Below are 20,960 nucleotides of genomic sequence, written 5' to 3'. Positions count from 1 at the left end.
CACTGTAAATAACGACAGTCTCTGAGGGAGTCCGCAGGAAGAGATTTACCCGGGGGAGCGGCCGGGTGGGAGGGGGTTGTGGCTGGTGGCGCAGCTCCAGTGCCGTCCTGCCCAGCTCGCAGTGTGGCCACTGCAAGTCCTTGAACAGGGTCTGGACGGGGCCCAGGCAGCAAGAGTGGGTAGGGGTGGGGTGGGGGGACACAGTGAAGCCAGACCCGGAGGTGTCACCCAAGTGGCCTCGCGAATGTGTGTTGTTTTGCGAGGGAGGCTACTTGTACTTTGCAAGTGACCGGGGTCCCAGAGCTCCCTGCTTCCCCAGGGGATCAAGGAAACTCCCTGGCAGGCTCAGGTCCTAGCGAGGAGGAGTTTGGGAGGGCACTCCCAGGCCCAGCCATCCCCTGGGTTCCCTCTTATGGGCGGTAGATCGGGGCACCCAGGTTCACACCAAAGCTACCCCTGGACCAGGCTGGATTCCTGCAGCCCGCGAGCAGGACGCCGGGGTCGCCCTCGGAGCAGCGCTGCGGCCAACCCGCTGTGCCTCCGAGGAGGGGGCGGGAGGGGCGGGGCCTACCTGAGTTCTAGCCAGTAGGAGAGCCCGGGGCGTCTGGCGCCCCGCCCCCGCCCCGGCTCCGCCCCCGACGTGCAGCGCGGGCAGCTGTGTACAGCCCGGAGCCCCGGCCAGCCCCGGCCACTGCGTTTGCACTTTCCCCGCACTCGCTGCCGGGAAGCTGCGGAAGTGAGAGGCCTCCGGCCCGAGTCCCTAGCCCCGAGCCCGATCTCCCGAACGAACCATGCCTGCGTCCTCGGCACTGCGCGACTGCCAGGTACACGAGGCCGCGGTGTCTGAGTTCTTCTTGTCCCCCAAGGGTGGCCCGCGCCCGGCGGGGCGGGATGTGACCTACGGGCCACTCGGGATCTGGCGAGGTTGCTGCCCGTGGGACTGGCTGGCAGCGCAGAGCGGGTGAGACCCTAGGCGAGAAGGAGACTCTGCACTCCCTGTGGTGGAGTCCCCAACCGGAAGCCCCAGCACAGAGGGCAAAGCTTGCTCAAGGGGCAGTCTCCTTGGGCCCTCCCCGGGTAGAGACCCTGAGCCCATTCTGCAGATGACGACAATGAAGGGGAGCTTCCTCTGTTGGAGGTCATTGCCCTGAGCTTCCCAGAGCAGGCACGAGGGGGCACTCGCAGATGGACGGAGGTCTGACTGGTCCAGGCAGTGGCAGCCTTGTACACCGTGAGACCAGGGGAGGCCTCCCTCCTACAGGGTGGACTTCAGTGCTGGGTACTGCTCTGCCCACCTGCTCTCCCCTCCTGGCAACCCAGGAACCCCGGCGCACACTTTGAATTACCCCTGGGGGTCCCGCTGTGCCCATTTCACAGAGTGGCACCCAGGGTCTGAGAAGGTCTTTCCTAAGGTCACCAAGCCTTCTAGAGACCACTGGATTTGGACCCAGTATCTGTGAAGTCTAGGAGTGCCCACATGCCACGCAAGGCCACAGTCTGCAGAGGTCCCCAGCAAGGCACTGGGGACTTGGGAAGTGCACTGGGGTGGGGGTTTGTGTAGTGGGGGCACACTATGTGCCCAGGCCCTGGTATGCCTTTCTTGCTGTAGGCATGGAAGGACGCCAAGCTCCCGCTCTCCACCACGAGCAATGAAGCCTGTAAGCTGTTCGATGCCACCCTGACCCAGGTAGGCCTGCGGGGACGCCACGGCCCCACGGTGAGGCTGATGCTGGGGGATTTTAAACTGCACTGTGCCTTTGCTGTGGTAAAATCTAGCTCTGAGTGCCGGAGGACAGAGGAATGTGGGGAAGCATCTTGCTGGGGTCCTCGAGGGTGTAGGGTGGCGTGGGGGGGACCCAGCCTGGGGTTGTTTTGTGAATGTGCTCCGCCTACTGTGGCTTTCCCCTGCTCTCCTTCAGAAGTAAGGCCCTAATCAGTTTGTTTCACAGGTAGGGAAACAGAGGCACAGGTAGCTGAGCTGACTGGAGTTGCAGGTAAGGTCGCGTGAGAGGACCCAGGAAGGCCCAGGGCACCCAGGCTGAACACAGAACGGATGGAATGCGTTAGCCAGGCCAGCACACAACTCCTGCCCCAGCCTGTCCTGGCTGAGGGCCCGCTCTGTGCTCTTGAGCTGCTTGGTGTTTCACAGCCCACGTGCCCCTCCTGCACCTTGCTGGCCTCTGTTGCTACTGGATTTGGCACAGGCCACCTTCCTGCGTTCAGCAGCCCCTCCTCCTCCCGCCTGTGTTCCTTCTGCCCCGGGCATTGGCATCTCTGTGTTGTCCTGCCCTCAAGCATGGGCTTTTGGAATCTCTGTGCCAGCTGCCCTGTGTCTTCTGGAAAAGCAGGTATTGATTCTGTGTGGCTGTAGGTCAGACAACTCGCAGGGCAAATGTGAAAACCACCCAAGGGGCGGAGGCGGAGCTCAGGGGTCCAGGGTTTGTCTGGCGTTTGCAAAGCCCTGGGTTCCATTCCCTGCACCACAAAAAATAAAGAAAATAATCTAGTGTATTTTCTTGTTGGTGAGATAAGCCAGCCAGCGCCCCGTTAATGAAGGAAAGGTTCATTTAGCTCACACTTTGGAGAGGTTTCAGTTCTTAGTTTGCTGGCTCCAGGGCAGGGTGGCCTGGCAGAGGAGAAACGGCTCACAGCAGGCAGGAGGTGGCAAGCAGCAAACAGTGACCCTCTCTCTGTCCCTGCCATCTTACTTAGGTTCCCCACGGTTAGGGCAGGCAGCCTGCACACCCAGGGTGGGGCAGCGCTAATCCTCACATTGCACCTTGATTCAATCCCAGCATTACAGCCTTGATCCCAGCAGCACACACCCCACATCCAACTACCTCCGAAAAACCCTACCCCTGACCAGATGGGGCTTTGAGGAAACCAGCCAGAGCAGGTTTCATGATTTTAAAAAAGGCATTTGTCTTAATCCATTTTCTATTGTTATAGCAGAATAACTGAGGCTGGGTAATTTATAAAGCAAAGAGGTTTGTTTAGCTAATGTTCTGCAGTTCAAGAGCATGGTGCCAGGCCCTGTGGTGGAAGCAGAAGAGGGGTAGGCACCAAAGCGTTGCCCACTTTGTGGTGGCCTGCCCTTGAGAAAACTGACCTAGTCCTGTGAGGACCCCAAAAGTGCTCCACTGGCACCTAAACTGCAACGTGAATTTTAGTGAGGGCAGCCAGGCGCTGGGCCACCGAGCTGTACCCGGCTGAGTTTCGGTGAGGACAGACTGCATCTGCACCATAGCAGCATTTAAAAAAGACTGGAGGCAGATACACCACATAATCAAAAATGGCCGGGAAGTTATTTCTCAGCCTTTGTCTGTCTGTCTGTCTGTCTGTCTGTCTGTTTCTCCCTCCACTACTGGAGATGGAACCCAGGGCCTTTGCACTGAGCCACATCCCCCGCATGCATTCTCTCTCTCTCTCTCTCTCTCTCTCTCTCTCTCTCTCTCTCTCCCTCTCCCTCTTTCTCTTTCTCTCTCTCGCTCCCCCTCTGAGACAGAGTCTCTGTAGGTTGCCCCAGCTAGGCTCAAACTTGTGGTCCTCCTGCCTCAGCCTTCCTTCCAGAGTGCTGGGAGCACAGGTGTGCAACACCACACCTGGCTTAGGTCATTTTTAAATGCAACAAATAAGAAGCAGGAATTGGGGTGAGAGGGTTTCTAGGCACCTCTAGGGGTGAGGAAGCGGACGCGACAGGTAACCTGTCGGGAAGGACCTGCCCTGGATTTTTACTTTTTGGGCATCGCCACAGAGAAAGTGGCCTCGGTCTCTTCCCAGGTCAGCCAAGTGACGCTTTCTTTAAGTTCAGGAAATCCTCGTGTTTGGGGGAGAGGAGGAGTCTGGGCCTGGGTGTCCCTGCTGACACCCTTGTGATGAGGGTGTGCAAGGGCCTGGCCCTGACCCCTGTGCACAAAAGTATGAAATCAGGGTTTAGATCAATGCGATCTCCTCGGAGAAAACTCCTTTTTCCTTTCTGGTTTCAGTATGTAAAATGGGCCAATGACAAGAGTCTCGGGGGCATCGAGGGCTGCCTGGCGAAGCTCAAAGCGGCAGATCCGACCTTTGGTGAGCGGGGCTCCCTGGGCAGCAGAGTCCAGCTCTGCCGGGGGATGTGGGTCCTCTTGTTCCCCGGCCAGTTGGAGTGGGGGTGGGGACCAGGCTGGCATTGACCCAGGAGGAGGGACGATGACAGTGACCGTGGCGTCCTGTGAGGGTGCCGGGTCCTACAGAAGTGCTTTTCACATTTTTTCTCAAATTCCCATCAGTTCCACTGAGCACACTGTTCCCGCTTCTCAGATGAGGAGGTTGAGTGCAGCAGGGAAAGGCATGTACCCACATCTGTCTGAATCCCAAGTCCAGGCCCCTGTAGCACAGGGCTACAGGGGAGATGTCCCTGCAGCCCTTGGGGGTTAGGGACCTTCCCAAGAGCCAGAGCTGATAAGGGGCAGGACGATGGGTGACGCAAAGCTAGCCTTTGGGGGCAGCCGGGTACCAGGGAGCAGCCTCAGCTCAGGTCAGTAGCAGGGCCACATGGGTGGCCCTAGCCCTAGGCTCCAGTCTTCGGTCTCTGGCGTGGGCCCATGACCAAACCCCACCTTCTCCAGTCACCTACCTCTCCCAGCACATGTGCCAGCATCCAGGTGTCCAGGCCACATGGCACAGCCTATGCTAGCTGGGCACAGGACAGTGGCGAGGCTGGGCATGCTGGCAGGTGCTCCTCAGAGCACCACCCACTGAGCACCCTGGGGAGGCTGCGTGCTGGGGGTAGCAACAGGGCCAGCTGTGAGCTGCTGGTGGGATCAAGGATGCTTAAGATGCGGGCACTGACTAGCGTGGCCCGTTAGTAAACTGTATCGGCTGCTTACAGGGCTGCCCCTCTGTCCCCATGTGCCCTGGAGACTGGGCTGAGATGTGGACTTCACTCGGGGCCAACCTGCCTGCAGCCCAGCTGGTGCCTCCTGGCCACAGGTTGCCTGGGACTCCCTGAGTCACTAGCTGTTCCCATCCTTCTGCCAGCCATGGGCCACGTCATCGCCAACGGCCTCGTGCTCATTGGCACCGGAAGCTCCGTGAGGCTGGACAAAGAGCTGGACATGGCCATGAAGACCATGGTGGAGCTTTCGAAGACCCAGCCGCTGACACCCAGGGAGCAGCTGCATGTGTCTGCGGTGGAGACATTTGCCAAGGGGTGAGGGGTGCTCAGGGGCTGTGCAGGGTGATGCCACGGCTTTCCCAGTGCCCTGGGGGAGGAGGCCACCTCAGGGTGACCCAGGCCCACCCCAGCAGAGGCCTAGCTGAAGCTCACATCTGTCCAGGCCCTGCCTCAGCTGAGGAGGCCAGCAAGGAAGCAGTTGGCTGCGTTCCCCAGCCAGTGTTCAAAGCTACTGATTGTGCTGCCTTAAATACATGGTTTATTATCTTAATTGCAAAACTGAGAGGACACACCCAGAGATATCCAGGAGAGAGGAGAAAACGTTCCCGACGTGCTTCGTGGCTTTCCCTTACGGTGACAAAATACCAGAGGAAATCAGCTTAGAGAGAGAAAAGGTTCTGGGTCGAGTCCGTAGTCACCTGGGGTTCTGTAACATTGTTCTTGGTTCTGGGGTGAGACGGGGCTCACGGGGGAGGCAGAGGGCAGAGGAGGCTGCCACATCATGGCAGCCAGGAAGCAGGAAATAGGAAAGGGCCAGGTCCCATTGTCCCTTTAGGGGCATGTCCCCAGTGACCTGCTACACACACGCACACACCCCACTTTTTCCAGGGCTGGATATTGAACCCAGAGCCTCACCATGTAGATAAACGCCTTACTCCTGAGCTGCACCCACAGCCCCTGGTGTGGTTTGTAAACTTGCTGCACACTGTGCTGCGATGTCCTTAGACTCCCCGGATGTGTGGGCCTCGTGTCGGTGTCCTGAGAATGCTCTCTCGGCTTCCAGGAATTTGTCGAAAGCCTGTGATCTGTGGGAGGAGATCCTGCGGGACCACCCGACAGACATGCTGGCCCTGAAGTTTGCCCACGACGGCTACTTCTACCTGGGCTACAAGGAACAGATGAGAGACTCTGTGGCTCGAGTGTACCCCTTCTGGACACCTGACGTCCCCCTCAGCAGGTACGGACCGGCTGGAAACCACAATTTTTTTTTCTTATTCTCTGTTTCTGCCTTGAAGCAGACATTCCTTTGGTGCTTTCCTGAAATACAGACAACTGTTTTTTTCTCCTGGCTCTTTAAAAGTCTTCCTTTTCTTTTTTCTCTATGTTTGTTTGTTTGTTTTTGAGAGTCTTTTGCTGTGTCTCAGGTTGGCCTTAAACTCACTGTGTACCCCAGGCTGGCCTTGAACTCACGGCGATCCTCCTTCCTCAGCCTCCCGAGTGCTGGGATCACAGGAAGATGCCACCACTCCTGGCTAACAAGCTTCTTTTTCTTCATTTGATTTTCATCTCATCTTGTGAATGAGGTAGCACCATTCTGTGTCAGTCAGGATAGGAGTGTTTGGTTGCAGTAACAAGCATCCCCTGAATCTTGTTCTTCAATGCTGCTTCTGTGCTATTACAGCAAAAGTTCATTTCTCACCATACTGGATGCTCATCTTAGGAGGGCCAAGGGCTCTGCAGCCATGACTCTGTTTCAGAGTGCCAGCTGGTGACCGCCTGTGGACATCAGGCTGCTATGTGGGAGGGAGAAGAGACCCTCCCGGAGGGGCTCACTGTGGCAGTTCAGGGCTCAGAATGAAAGGGACACGCTGTTGCTACCGAGTACATAGTGGAACTGACCCCGTGACCTGGTCCCCTCCTGCAGGAGCAGGAAGTGGGGAGAGCGGGAGGCCTGCAGTGCTGTGCGTGGCCCGAAGCCCCAGGGTGGACTGGATTGCAGTGTAAGCCAGGCTTTCTGGTCCTGGCCTAGCGTTTCACTCAGAGAGTGGGCCTAGCCCAGCAACTGGCTCCAGTGCAGGCCCTCCCTCCTTCCCAGCCACTTCCCTGGTGACCACTTGCTTCTAATCTACCCCGAAAGCAGGCGGAGGGGTCTTCCCTTCTTCTTCGGGCTTTTCTGTAGCTGCCTCCTGCGTGACCCAGTAGTCAGCGTTAACAGTAGAGTCCCACGTAGAAATGCCCTGGCTCTGCCTGGCTTTCACTTAGCTCCCAAGAGCCTCAGGAGAGCAGGAGAGCCCCTGTGTCGGTGTGCCCACCCTGGGCCTCGGGACCAGTGCTTCCCGGTGAGAAACAGGTCTCGTAGCCCCACCCGCCTGGGCCAGGCTGTGCACCAGGCTGAGAGTGAGTCAGGGGATGGGTCCGGCCTCTGGGGCCCGTCTGTCACAGTGCCCCCAGTCCAGGCAGAGCACAGAGCCATGTACTGTGCTGCGGAGGCAAGGAGGGGCCACTGACGGCCCGTGGGCCTCGCCAGGCCAACAGTGGGAGAGGATCTCAGCCCCTCCATGGAGACCAGGGAGAGGAGGGGCCTGCTCCTCCTCTGGGTTTGGGAACCATAGCACAGAGGACGGCGGTCACCTGCCCTGCACCCCTGGAGTCATGGAGTCACTGCGTCCCTGGGGGCTGGAGTGTGCCACCTGCTCTTAGGGTTCTGTAACAAAAGACAAAACGCATTCCGTGGTGTTTCTGGAGACCAGGAGTCTGGACCCTGGTGTGAGCGGAGCCTGGACTCTCTAAAGGCCCTGGAAGGTGCTTCCTGGCCACTTCCAGCCTCGACCTGTCTTGAGGCTGCATTACTGTGGTTTCTGCCTGCTGTCTCCCGCCCGCAGTGGCTCCAGGTCTCCGTGTCTTCACGTGGCCTTTCTATAAGGACAGTGGTCACTGTAGTGGAGCCATCTCAACGTGGTCACATCTCCAGGACCCTTTGTCCTGCACGGAGCTGAGTTAGGACTGACACACCCCTTGGGGGTGCCGGGCAGCCCACCGCGGTCCCCTGAGCTACTGTTCTGTTTCCAGCTATGTGAAAGGCCTCTATTCTTTTGGACTGATGGAAACACACTTCTACGACCAGGCAGCAAAGCTCGCCAAAGAGGTAAGTGGTCCCTTCTCCAGGTGTGGGACCTTTCAGCGTGGTCAAGGGGGGCAGAGCACACAGAACCACCCTCAGGTGTGACACAGCCCAGCCCCCACCTCTGAGCATCCTTGGAGATTTGGGGGAGCTTGGTTGGTGTGAGCAGCTGCCACCTGCAGGGTTGCCGCTCCTGAGCCCAGAAGCTCCCGGGATGTGCTGCCACAGTGTGTGGAGCCACACCTGCAGAATCCCCGACAATTTCACCAGGGTAAACTGAGGCTTCAGGCAGCTGGAGGGCACACTGCAGGTGGCTCAGCTGTACGCAGGAGGCTATGGGTTTGAGCCCTGGCTTTGGAAACACCCGGAATGAGCACTCAGCCTCCCTAAGCCACGGTTTGCACGTCTGTGGAACAGGCGGCTGTGCCGTCTGCACGGTGGGTTGGCGCCAGGCCGGTGTGCCCCTGGTGCTCGGGGGGAGGGGACTGGTGTTGGGGTTGTGGTTGCTCTGAATCCGGCCTATGCCTGCATCTCCACCTCTTCCTGGGCCCACAGGCTCTCTCCGCCGAACCCACAGACGCATGGTCTGTGCACACCGTGGCGCATGTGCACGAGATGAGGGCGGAGTACAAGGCCGGGCTGGAGTTCATGCAGCACTCGGAAAATCAATGGAAGGTCCGGCACGTGGGCAGGTGATAGCCTGGGGAGCAGGTCGGAGGTGCTGGGGAGCCGGACCGGCCCAGAGCCAGAGACCGGAGGTGCTGGGACGGACCGTGGCTGAGGGCTTGGGCTGCAGTAGGAATGGATCAAAAGCTGGCAGGAAAAGAGAGTGGGGTGAGAGTGGGACCCAGGAGCTGCCAAGGGCTGCTATGGGCTCGCGTGGGGCGGGGAGGTGGGCTTGGAGCACGGGCACAGCCAGCATGGGGCCTGTGGGCTGGTGGCATGGTAGTAGCTTCAGAACTGACGGGTGGGGGAGAAGGCCGTCCAGACCCCAGGACCCTCCCTGCCATTTTTTTCTGTGACACAACTACTCTGACCACTGTGCCCATTCTGGGGCCCAACATCATCCAGTCCTGTCTGGACCTTTTGCTTGATGGTGGCCCTTTCGCTTCTGTGAGTCTGTTGTCCCCAGCTGTGAACCTGGTACATGGGATGCCTAGCTGGCCAGATGCTCTGGCTGCCCTGCTCTTCCATGTACTGTGACAGGCTCTTCGATGGGCAGTGAGGGCACTGAGTCTCCCCAGGAGGGCATGTGGGAACACTGAGGCTGGGGAGGCACTGCCGTGGCCCAGTCCTGTGGGCTGAGGGGCTCGGGCAGGGACCCTCTTCCTGATTCCCATTGCACATCCCTCCAGGAGAGCACAGTTCTCCTCTACCCTGGGACACAATCTGGGTCTCTCTGTGCCTCAGTTTCTTCTTCTGTGCCCTGTGAGGCTCTGACCCCAAGCGAGTCCCGTTGGTGTTGGCTCTAACACAGCCAAGGCTAGGACCATTGCAGATCAGGACGCTGTCCTCTGCCTTGGTCATTTTTCATCACTGGGACGCAGTACTGACACCTCCAGCTTGGAGAAGGAGGGGCTTATCTTTGGTCACAGTTTCACCCCGTGGCTGCCTGGTGAAGCGGCCTGGCACAGGGCCTGGGGAGAAAAGCTGCCTGCAGCTTGGCGGCCGGGAGGCAGAGAGGGAGGGAGGAGCTGGGAGGGAGATGTGGCCTTTCGGGTCACCCCCAGCGGCCACCTCTGATCAGATCCCTACCTCCGAGAGCACGTGAGCTGCATCCCGTCAGGTTTCAACAGTTCCACCTTTGCGCACAAGAGGCTCCTGGGGGACCTCTGGACATAAACCCTGGCGTCCTCCCACGTGTCCCTCTGTCCCTGGGTGGCCCAGGTGTGGATGACATGGCCCAGGCTCCCTTTCCTCTGCCTGCCTTATTTATTGGCTGCTGAGCACAGAGCTCGCTTGAGTCTGGTCTCCACCATAGGCCTCCACCCTGCCCTGGAGAGCCCGGGAGGGTCCAGCTGTGAAGACTCCCCCTGCCTCAGCCTCCTGGGTCCACGCAGGCACAGCCATGGCTGCCCCCAGCGCAGAGGGTGATGGGGTGGCGTGGAGATGCCGGGACAGACAGGGCCTGGCGGGCCGTTGCTTCCCTCAGCACAAGCCCACGCATGCTGGTCTGCACGGTCCCGTCTTTCCTTAATTCTCTTGATCTTCCCGCAGGACTCTGACATGCTGGCTTGCCACAATTACTGGCACTGGGCCCTGTACTTGATTGAGAAGGTAAGATGACAGCGTCACCCACACAGACGTCACGGGAGAGAGTATTTCTGGGGTCTGCTGTAGGTCCGCAGGCCTTGTCCAAACGTGGGGGCCTGTGTGCTGTCACACCGACTGTGCACAGGGGCGCTGGAAACTGCGGTGAATGTTTAAATTATGACGGTTAGAGACACACAGCATGAATCTCTCCCAGATTCCTCTCCCGTGCTTTGAACACACTCATCCAGCAGTCCTGCCAGTTTCTGAAGCAGCTCTGGAGCCCTTTCCTGAGCATCTTTATGAGACGTGATAAAAAATACAGTAGAGGCTGCTGCCGAGCACCATCCAACAGAAAGGCGGGCTCCTCAAAACATGGCACTGTGTCCTCTTTCGCCTGATCCCGAGACCTGGGGCCGTGGCACTTCCGGCTTTCCCAAAGTCAAAATGACCGCAAGGTCTGGAATCGGCTCAGAGCACTGAGGCGGCCACGGCAGTGCAACTAAAGCCACTCGGGAAGGAGGACCTACAGAGCGGTCAGAAAGGGGCCGAGAACAGACGGATGCTCCCTGTGAGAGGACTCTGACGGGATTCATGGCAGTGTCTCTAACTGTGCACATTTTTAAAATTTAAGAACATCCATGTATTTTGACTGCACCTTGTAGGTTTCTCCCTGCTGCTGGGGTGCAGAGCTCAGCCCCCTCCCCACAGCCTGGGCCTGAAGGAACCCTGGGATCTCCAGGAGGAGCAGGGCTGTGGGCTCACTGCTCGGGAGCCCCCTCAGCCCTCGTGATTCCCCCGAGCACCCTATTTATCAGGGTGCTTCTTGGCAGCTCTGTGGACCACAGAGCAAGACAGAAGGGTCCCCAGATGTCCAGTGGGAGGAATGCACGCGGATGAGAACTCTGTGTGGATGTAGAATGCGGAGATAGCTTGTGTAGAAGGAGGCAGAGACCCTGCGGCCCCCACAGCAGTGTCCCCTACCCTGAGCGCCTCGGAGAAGTGTTTCAGATTGAGGAGCTTTTCAGGTTTGGGAACATTTGCCTACACAAAATCAGGTATCTTGAGAATGGGATCCTTCCTGGTCATTTTGTCCTTGCTAGGCCAAAATACTGGACACCAGCAGCTCAAAGGAGGCCAGGTGTACTTTAGTTAATGAACAGGGTTGACCAGCTCCAAAGAAACAGTTTGGCTAGGCAGCCTGCTGGAGAGCTGCTTACAGCTTGGCTGACAGGAAGCAGAGAGCAGGGAAGGAGCCCGCAGGGAAATGAACCCTCGTAGGCCACACCCCTAGGGCTGCCTCTTCCAACCAGGCCCTGCCTCCTCTGACCGGGCACCACCTCCTCTGGCCACACCCACCCCTCTGGCCACACCCACCCCCTCTGGCCACACCCACCCCTCTGGCCAGCTCCCACCTCCTAACTGCACGTTTACTTATAAACTCACTTGTGGACTGATCCAGTGATGAGTAGGGTGCTCGAGTGATCCAATGACTTCCCAAAAGTGCTGCCTCTGAGTGCCTGAGGCTTTGGAGGGACATCTAGCTACAAACCGTTACAGGATCTAAATTGAAACACGAAATTCATTGATGTTTCCTATGAGTTTTACCACATAGCCCGAAGCTGGCATCCTCCACTGTTATTGAGATGCCTGTGTTTGGACTGACCCACGCAGGAGGTCAGCTGTGGGCTTCTCCACTGTGGCATCATGCAGTTCAGATTTGCAGCCAGGGGCCTGTAATCCTAGCACTGGGAGGCTGAGGCAGGAGGGTGAGAAGTTCAAACTTAGCCCGGACAATTTAGCGACTTTGAGAACCTGTCTTAGAAGTTAAAAATAAAAAGGGTAGGGGTATATAGTTCGGGGTGAAGGTCCTGGGTTCAGTCCTTAGTACCACAAGAAGAAAGAGAAGCGGTTATGTTTCCATTTAGGGCAGCTCACCGGGAATTAACTCTGGGCAGGAGACGTGAGCCCTGTGCTCAGCACAGCCTTGGGTCCACCCCAGCCACACCTGCCCCTTCTTGGCCCAGCCCACGAGGAGGCTGCGCCCGCCACGTGCTTGGGGAACCCTGGCCAGGTGTTTACGCAGCTTCTCAGCGGGGCTGTGCTTTGTGCAGTGCTAACTCCGCCTCTTTCTGTTGCCAGGGTGACTACGAGGGGGCGCTGACCATCTATGATAATCATGTAAGTGCTGCGTGTGCAGTCTGGTTACTTCCGGCTCTGGTGACGTCGTCCCTGCAAGGAAAAAACCCGCAGAGCCTGGACCCGGTTCTTGCCCAGAGCCCTGTTCCGCTGATTCTGTTAACCCTAGGGTGTCCGCAGAGGAGTGTGGAGGCCACTGTCCCGAGGCAGCCTTTAGGTCGCCCTTGTGAGGGCGCCAATCTGTGCACAGACCTTTGTCTGTCCCGAGATAACACATGAGGGAAAGCTAAGTGCACGTCAGCCCTGCGCACACCTGCCATGTGGGGCTCCAGGGTCACACATCCCCAGAACTGCCTCCTTCTCAAACTGACCCTCTGTACCTCTTCCCTGCCCCCAGCCCCTGGTGTTCTTTTCAAAGGAAAAAGCATCCCTCAGTGAGGGCTTAGGATCAAAAACCTGGGACCCGGAATGTCAGAGGAAACCCACTGTGTTACCTCCCACAGGGGCGGGACCTCTGGGGAGAGGGACCTCTGGGGAGAGGGGACAGTGACCTGCTCTGAGGCTCTGGGCTAGGGGTGCCGAATGCCAGGACACAGGGCCTAACACGTGTCCCCGGCCCCCCAGCATGGCAGGTTCCAACTGCAGGTCTACTCCCTGCAGCTGTTAGGGCCCTTGGCGAGGTGACCGTGCTGATCCTTGGGGTGGCAGGGACGGCGGCAGTGGCTCCTTCATTGTCCCCGTGGACTCCTCATCACCCATTCCCGGGGCTTTGCTTTGCAGATCCTGCCCAGCCTGCAGAGGAGCGGTACCATGCTGGACATGGTGGACAGCTGCTCCATGCTCTTCCGCCTCCAGATGGAAGGTAGCGCGTCCTGCCCGAGGCCTGTGCTCTTATCCCCAGTGCGATCCGGGCGCTGTAACCCAGGCGGGCCCCTCCAGGTCCCAGCTGCTCAGCTGTCCTCCAGTCCACCCCCAGTGACTGCTGGCCACCTCTGCCCGTTTTTCCAGCTCCTTCCTCCCCTTCTCGTGGGGGCCTCAGCACTGCACCCGGGGTCCCCTGTTGTTCCCACACCCTGTCCACCAGGCCTCCAGAGCCCAGGTGGCACCTGGCCTCTGTCACGATGGCTTCTTTCTAGGACCCGAGAGACGAGTGCTTCCCAACCCCCTGACAATGCAGTTTCTGGGCCCTGTCATCCCCCGCTCTGTAGTGACCTAGCCCTGGCTGGCTATGGCTCCAGGGGCCTTGCTGGCTTCTCACGGCCACTGCAGTGTCAGAGGGGTCTGCCCTATCCCCGGGACTCCAGAGAGCCAAACCTGTGCCACCCAGGTCCAGGCTGGGTCATGTTGGGGAGCTGGGGCACTGTGGGGCTGGAGGCAGGGTAGGACGAGCTGCTTCAGGGAGGTCCGGGAGGCTTTGAGGCGGAGGAGAGATGTGAGCCAGGGCAGATGCGGAGGGTTTGGCTGGCAGAGGGGATGAAGAGTGTTAGATGCAGGGAGGTGCAGCCTGGAAGGGATGGGTGTCAGAGGTTGGGTGAGGAGCTGAGTGGTGGGAGCTGGGGTACCAGTGTGCAGGAAGGGCCCGGTGAGGGGCGAGGGGAGCTGAGGAGGACGGAGTCAGCAGAGGCCTGGCTGGGGAGGAGCTGGGGATCCTCCAGGAGGCTGTGGCCTCAAAATCCACACCTCACCCTTGGTGGCTGCTGTGAGGAGGGAAGCAGGAGACTGAACCAGCCACTGGTGCTGTAGGACTTCGAGGCCCAGGAGAGCCTGGGGGAGGAGGGTGTCGCCCCCACACACCCTGAGACCCTGCTGACCTGAGCAGAGTGGGCGTGAGGAAGGGGCAGGGGACCCTGGGGGCAGGTGGGGCACTCACCTCCCGGCTGTGCAAAAGCAGAGACTCAGAGCTGTGGGCCAGTGAGGGCAATGAGGAATGGAGGTCCCGGGCCCGGTGATGGTGGTGCTCGAGGCAGGGAGGGGCCCGTTGGCAGGTGGCACCGGAGAGTGGAGCCGGACGATCGAGGAGTTGAGAGATCCAGACCCACAGGGAGAGGATGTTATTAATGCAGCCCAGCTTTTGTTTCTTTGTTTGCTTTCTTTCTTTTTTTTTTTTTTTTTTGTCTTTTTCATTTTTATCGGTACCAGGGATCGAACTCACAACTGCCTGTTTGCAAGGCAGGCGCTTATGCCGCTGAGCTAAATCCCCAGCCCCTGCTTTCTTTCTTTCTTTTTCCTTTTTTTGGTACCAGGGATCGAACTCACAACCTTGCCCTTGCCAGGCGAGTGCTTACACCACTGAGCTAAATCCCAGGCCCTCTTTGTGTGTGTGTGTGTTTGTTTTCTTTTTGGTACCAGGAATTGAACTCAGGGCCTCGAACTTGCCAGGCAGGTGCTGTGCCACTGAGCTAAATCCCTGGCCCAAAACACATTTTTGTTGAGGTCCTGCTATGTACCAGGGGCTATCCTTGCATGAACCACCTACCAGAAGAGTTTAAAAATGTGTTCGGGGCTAAAAAAGTTACACACTCTGGGAGGCTGAGGCAAGAAGATTGCAGATTGGAGGAGCAGAGTGCGGAATGTGCTCCCAGTTGCACACAAATCCCGGTGTCCTCCTGTGTCCCCAGGGGTGTCCGTGGGCCAGCGGTGGCAGGACGTCCTGCCTGTGACGAGGCCTCACAGCCAGGACCACATCCTGCTGTTCAATGATGCTCACTTCCTGATGGCCTCGCTGGGCGCCCAGGACCGCCAGACCACACAGGACCTGCTGACTAGCCTGCAGGAAGCCAGCGAGTATGCAGGGTCCAGGGTGGGCCCACTGTTGGGGTGCTGGTAGAAGAGGGGTACCTGCATCGCCTTGGGGGAGCCCTTGGTGCTCCCCCTACAGAGCTGCCTCTGTGTCCCCCGGACGGGCAGGAAAGCCCAGTGTTGGGGTGGATCCTGAGAGACCCAGTGGGTCCTGCGACCAGAGGCATGTGCTGGGTCAGGGCCTGAGATCCTGGGCAAGGCGCATCTTTGCTCTGAGCCTCAGTTTCCTTATCTGTACATTGAGATGGTGCCTGCCTGGGGCCGATAAGGGTGACGGTGGGAACCCTAACATTCATGCCCAGCCTTCACTGGTGTTGTCCACCATCCTAACCTCTCTGGGAAGCAGGTACCATCACACTCATTTTCCAGATGGACAGACTGAGGCAGGGAGTTGGGGTCCCCACGCCCTTCCGTGCTGGGCCTCACCGTATCAGAGCGTCCACCTCGTGACGTGACCAGCTCAACTGCTGGATGGTGCGTGGGTGGGACGGTGCCCTGTGGAGGTGGCCTCAGCTGTGTCTCGGGGACAGGTCCCCAGGGGAGAACTGCCAGCACCTGCTGGCCCGAGACGTGGGGCTGCCCCTGTGCCGGGCAATGGTAGAGTTCAAGGACGGGAACGCCGACCGCGCGCTGGAGCTGCTGCTGCCCATCCGTTACCGCATCGTCCAGATCGGGGGCAGCGATGCCCAGGTGAGCGGCCAGCCGCCTCCCCGCGTGGGCACCCCTGCCTCTCCCGGGAGTCCTTGTCCCTCATGCTGCCTCCCCAGAGCGCGTCATCCATGGTGGAGCCACAGGCTGCCCCATGTTGGGGTGTCGGGGCTACAGGCTCTTGACACCACCCCCACCCCCCGCATTGCAGAGAGATGTCTTCAACCAGCTGCTGATCCACACAGCCTTGAACTGCACCTCCAGCGCCTACAGGAATGTGGCCCGGTGAGTGACAGCTTCCACACCCAGCACGGGCGGGCGGGCTCCCCTCAGCGGGCACTCCTGGGGCCACCCTCCCTGAGGTCGTACAGGGGCAAGACCATCGGGGAACTTGGTTCTCCTTTGTGAGCAGGCCTAACCTGACTGCCAGCTAGCCTTGCTCTAGGCCTGACCTCCACCGCCTTAGCCCACAGCTCATCTTAGCTGCACAAAGAGCCCCTGGGCCTTTGCACAAGCTGGGACAGCTGTATCCCTTTCCACCTGGTGGATGCCCATGGCTCCTGCAGGCTTTGGCTCATGTTTTCCTGCCTGTGCTGGGCATGGGAGGCGGGGATCAAGGGAGGGCATCGGCCACGGCTCCATGGACCTGTCCCGAGTGGGAGACGGGACAGAGAGGAGCTCCGAACAGGTGTCTAGAGATCGGGTGCCTTGTGGAGGTGGTGAGTGGGGAGGTGTCAGGTGTCCCTTGAAAGCCACAATGGAGGGGCCCTGCAAGTCCAGGGCATGTGTGCCAGGCAGTCTGGGCCCTCCCAGGGACAGGGTAAGATGGTGCAGAGGCCAGCAGGCTACATGGGCACCTGGGCAGAGGTGACCATGCAGTGCCCTCTGCCACCACGTGTGGCTCATGCCCTCAAAGGTGGCTGTGGTTGGGGTGTGCCCCCCACCCAAGCTTCCCGTGCTGGAGCCTGCAAACCAAAGACCCCAAGATCACACTCCAGGCCCCTGTCCCTTCAACTAGGCCCCCTCCCTCATGTTTCCATGCTGTCCCAATAATGACACTAAATTCCCATCTCCTGGGTGTTTTATTGATTAATGGAGCCAGAGCCCCCATGTTCCCATCACCATCACCCAGCTCACCATCCTGTGACCTCGTGGGCTTCTGGGGACACTCGAGGGCTACCCCATAGCCTGCACTTCACACGCCTGCCCACGCGTCCCCACCCCAGCCCCCAGCCCTACACCGCTCATGCACAGGACCCCGTTGGTCCCTTTTTGGGGCCTATCTTGGCGTCCTTGGCGTCATAAAGAACACCACATCAGGGTGGCTTACACAGGGAACAGTTGTGTCACCGGGTGGAGACTGGGGGACCAGCATAGAGGCAGGGCCTCAGCGTGGCCGGGCGACAGCGCCCTCCTGTGGGTGCTCAGAGGGAATTCTCTCACGCTGCCTCTTAGAAGCATAGGAATCCTGTCCTGAGGGCCTTCCTATGTCGTCACCTCCCAGTGTCCCGCTCCTGACAGCCGCACACTGTGGAGGACCAAGGTCCCAGCACGCGATCTGGGAGACACCGGCCTTCAGCCCACAGCTGGGCTTTGCCTCGCACACCCTCTAATGCTTGCCTTCTTCTGTCTTGGGGTCCCCCACACCTTTGGCCTACCCCTCGCTTCCCGCCCTCTGCCATGTCTCGTTCCTGGTGTCCCCAGCTTCAAGCTGTGGCTGCAGAGTGAGTGGCGAGATTCTAAGCCGTGGCTGTCCCTGAGGCAGACCAGGCCACAGTACCGTCCTTACCACATCACAGGGTGCAGTTTTCACGGTGAGGTGGACATGGGATGCCTCAGGATGTCCCTGCCCTGCTTCCTCTGTGGGTCCAGGATGTGGCTCTCTGCTCCCCAGCTGAGCCCAAGACTCCTGTCCCGCCCATCCTGTCCCCTCTGCTCCACAACCCAGGCCTGGTCCTCCTGCCGTGGACCAGGGGACCTCAGGCCTGACCCTTCTCGAAGGTTCCATAACCGCATGTATATCTCCACAGGAGCCTTCTGATGGAGCGTGACGCCCTGAAGCCCAACTCGCCCCTGACTGAACGGCTCATCCGCAAGGCGGCTGCCGTTCACCTCATGTAGTGATCAGGGCTGCACGAGCCAGAGTGACTGCTCCTGCATCAGGGCAACACTGGGGTAGGGTCAGGGGGTTGGACCTGCTTGCTAGGACAGAGTCGGCCCGAGCGGAATGCATCCTGCACTCAGTTTTATAGAAAGAGGGAAGGCAAGTTAATTTTCTTTCTTTTTTTTTTTTTTTTTTTGTCTTTTTCCTTTTTATCGGTACCGGGGATCGAACTCAGGACTGCCTGCTTGCAAGGCAGGCGCTTATGCCGCTGAGCTAAATCCCCAGGCCCCGGCAAGTTAATTTTCAATGTGATTTAGAATTTTCTTCCAACCCTTGCTGAGGTCCAGGGTGTGGGTCCAGGGATTAGCCTTGTACATGCCACACAAGCACTCTCACTCAGCTACAATACCCGCAGCACTTTTATTTTGAGGTAGCATCTGGATTGCCCAAGTTAGTCTCTTGCAACCTTTCTGCTCTGGCCTCCCAAGTAACTGGAATTAAAGCCATGTACCACCACCGCTGGTGTCAGCGTGCTTTCTTTTCCTGTGGGGTAGGGGATTGAACTTAGGTCCAGCCCCAGCCCCTCCCACCCATGCCTTTTTCATAGTGTCCCATTGAGTTGCTGAGGCTGGGTTCAAATTAGCTGTCCTTCCTCCGCCTTTCGAATAGCTGGGGTTACAGGTATGCGTCACCCTGATCAGGCAGAACCAACTCAAGAGGCTGCTGTGTCACTGGCTTTGTACGCTGTACTTTCCCACGGGCACAGTTCCACCTCCTCTTCCTGGTTGTACAAAGGCTAGAAGGCAGGACCCGCCAGGCAGGCTCACCCTGCAACGGGATGCCCTGCGGTTAAACCCTTCATTTAGTCTTCCGACGTGTTCTGCAGGTCCTGCTGGCCCACTTCTCAGGGGACAGTTAGTGGGGCAATCTGTCCTGTTGGGAGAGGGGTCCCCACCTTGACACCTCTGGCCTCAGCCCAACTGTAACCACAGCGCCCTCTTCATGGATCAGCTGGCCAGGAGCAGCTCAGGAGGGCTCCGGTGCTGCCCATCTGTCAGAGATGCTCCCTCTGCCTGACCCACCCATGGATGCACTCTGGGTGCCCAGCGTCCTTGTAAACTCTGATTCTCAGCCCTTTCAGGGCTGCGCTCCGGGCTGCTCTGTGGTAGGAAAAACCAAAGATCCAACACACGATCTGAACAATTTGAACTAGACTTTTAACTTTCTTTCTTTCTTTTTTTTTTTTTTTTTTTTTTATCAGTACCAGGGATTGAACTCACGACCGCCTGCTTACAAGGCAGGTGCTTATGCCGCTGAGCTTAATCCCCAGCCCCAAGCCAGACTTTTAAATGTCGCTTCTGTCTCCTGCTTCTCTGTTGTAGCCTGACCTGGGTGCCTCTCCCAAGTGTGCAGACTCAGGGCTGCTGCTCCGGGCTTTCCTGTGAGGGGAAATGGGTTACTTTCAAATTCTTTTAGCTCTAACTGAAGTCAGGCGGGGGCCGTGGGACAGGGAGTGGGCAGGTGTCCTGGGAGGGAGAGGAGGCCTCTAAAGCTGTTAGGTCCCTGGGTTTTGCTCAAGCCTGGGTAGATTCCTGGGATTTCAATAAATTCACTGTTCCCGACTCTTGTGGGTACCTCTAAGCATCTTTTCCAGGCCCTGGCTGGGTCCTGGAAGATAGCTTTTCCCTGAACTTGAGTGGATGTGACAGCCAGCCAAGAAAATGAGAAATTACAGTCAGATTTCAAGAGAGGTGTCATCCCTACCAGGAGCTAGGGACACACCCCCAAGCAGAAGCCTGCCTGGGCTCTTAACTGTTTCCAAGCAAGACATGATGTGGTCCAGGAAGAGGGCTCCCTGACCCTTCCTCTGCAAAGCCTTCCATCCTGCCACTCCCTCCCTCTCTTGCAGGCTGATGGGGGCCCCTCTCCTGTATCCCCCAGCCTGGGGTAGCAACCCGTGTTATTTCAACTTTCTCCCCTGCTGTGATCCTGAGGTCAGGGATGATGTCCGTGGACCCAGCATCCTTAGAACGTGGCCACACTGAGCTGTCAGTGAGAGCTGGTGGCTGAACGCCCTAACTGGGCAGAATTCTACCAGGGTGAGAAATGAACCCAGAAGGGACAGCCCCATGGTAAGGAAAAAGGTCATCAGGAGAGTACTGGGAGCAGCAGCAACGCTGTTGACCATGGTGAACGCCCACTCTGTGCTGATACAGTGAGAGGACAGATGTCTCAGCAGACATCCCTTGGGCTACAGGGATCCAGCCCCTGGAAGGTGAGGCAGCAACGGAGCCAAGAGACCTGGAGTCTTGGGTCATCCTCCCTGCTGCCACAGTGGTCCTCCCTTCCCTCTGGTACGTGACTCAGGCAGGCCTGGCCCTTGCAACCCCAGGTTCAGTGCAAGTGACATGAACTGATCGTCATCCCTGCCAGGTGACCCGGAGCTTGAAGTTCCTGGGCCAGTGTGCCAAGCAAAGCCTGCCTGGAGGTGGGCAATTCCAGAAGTGGCCAGTAGACGGCCCAACCTAGTAGCATTTTTAAAATCCCTCTTTCTATCCAAACCAACCTGGACTTTGCCATTCCCTGAGCCCGTAAGGCCTCCAACTTTCCGAAGCCAGCTTGAAGGTAGGTGGCTTTGTGTTAGCTGGAACATCCCGACTGATGCTCTTAGCTGGGATATGCGCCTGGGTCTGCCTGTCGCCATCGCTTTTCACCAGTTAAGATCTTGAGCAAGCCACTTAGCAAGATCTGGCCTCAAAATTTAAAAAATACAAAAGCAGTGGAAATGTAGCTCAGCATGAAAGCGCCTGGTTCGCTCTAACGCCAAGGAAAAAACCGAACATGAAAAGGCCCTGACAAAGGAAGGAATACACTCAGGGTGGAGCCCAAGGTTCGAGGCTCAGGGTGAGAGGAAGGTCAAGGCGAGCCAGCACTGCGCACCGGACAGAAGCGGGAACTACCAAGGAGAGGCGCTGAGCCCCGCCTTTCAGGACCTCTCTTCTCCCTTGTCGGCGAATCAAGGT

The 20,960-nt window shown here is 58.3% G+C and overlaps 1 protein-coding gene and 1 long non-coding RNA gene across 2 annotated transcripts; one reads left to right on the top strand and one right to left on the bottom strand.

Moving 5' to 3' along the window:
* The first annotated feature begins 639 nt into the window (after window positions 1-639).
* On the top strand, window positions 640-18,453 carry Ttc38 (tetratricopeptide repeat domain 38). Its single transcript, XM_003461945.5, has 14 exons — window positions 640-824; window positions 1,610-1,687; window positions 3,987-4,068; window positions 5,020-5,191; window positions 5,940-6,113; window positions 7,946-8,021; window positions 8,553-8,672; window positions 10,215-10,274; window positions 12,390-12,428; window positions 13,167-13,248; window positions 15,005-15,170; window positions 15,716-15,875; window positions 16,045-16,118; window positions 17,864-18,453. The coding sequence occupies exons 1-14, from the start codon at window positions 792-794 to the stop codon at window positions 17,952-17,954; spliced, it is 1,407 nt and encodes a 468-aa protein (XP_003461993.1). The 5' UTR covers window positions 640-791; the 3' UTR covers window positions 17,955-18,453.
* On the bottom strand, window positions 18,106-20,957 carry LOC134474858 (uncharacterized). The gene is made up of 2 exons (XR_010045748.1): window positions 20,504-20,957; window positions 18,106-19,376 (listed from the first exon to the last, which is right to left on the bottom strand). It is a non-coding gene; the product is annotated as an uncharacterized LOC134474858 (long non-coding RNA).
* Between the last annotated feature and the right edge of the window lie 3 nt (window positions 20,958-20,960).

This window comes from Cavia porcellus, unplaced genomic scaffold, assembly GCF_034190915.1.
Source record: "Cavia porcellus strain 051 isolate PalLab524CR breed Dunkin Hartley unplaced genomic scaffold, mCavPor4.1 scaffold_40, whole genome shotgun sequence".
Lineage (NCBI taxonomy): Eukaryota > Metazoa > Chordata > Mammalia > Rodentia > Caviidae > Cavia > Cavia porcellus.
The sequence above is the reverse complement of the archived record's forward strand: the minus strand, read 5'-3'. Positions and strand labels throughout refer to the sequence as shown.

Excerpts from the sequence above, each read along its gene's own strand:
- Ttc38 (XM_003461945.5), top strand. The coding sequence starts at position 792 with ATGCCTGCGTCCTCGGCACTGCGCGACTGCCAG. Across the intron at positions 825-1,609 it reads CGGCACTGCGCGACTGCCAG|GCATGGAAGGACGCCAAGCT; the intron begins GTACACGAGGCC and ends TTCTTGCTGTAG. Across the intron at positions 5,192-5,939 it reads GTGGAGACATTTGCCAAGGG|GAATTTGTCGAAAGCCTGTG; the intron begins GTGAGGGGTGCT and ends CTCGGCTTCCAG.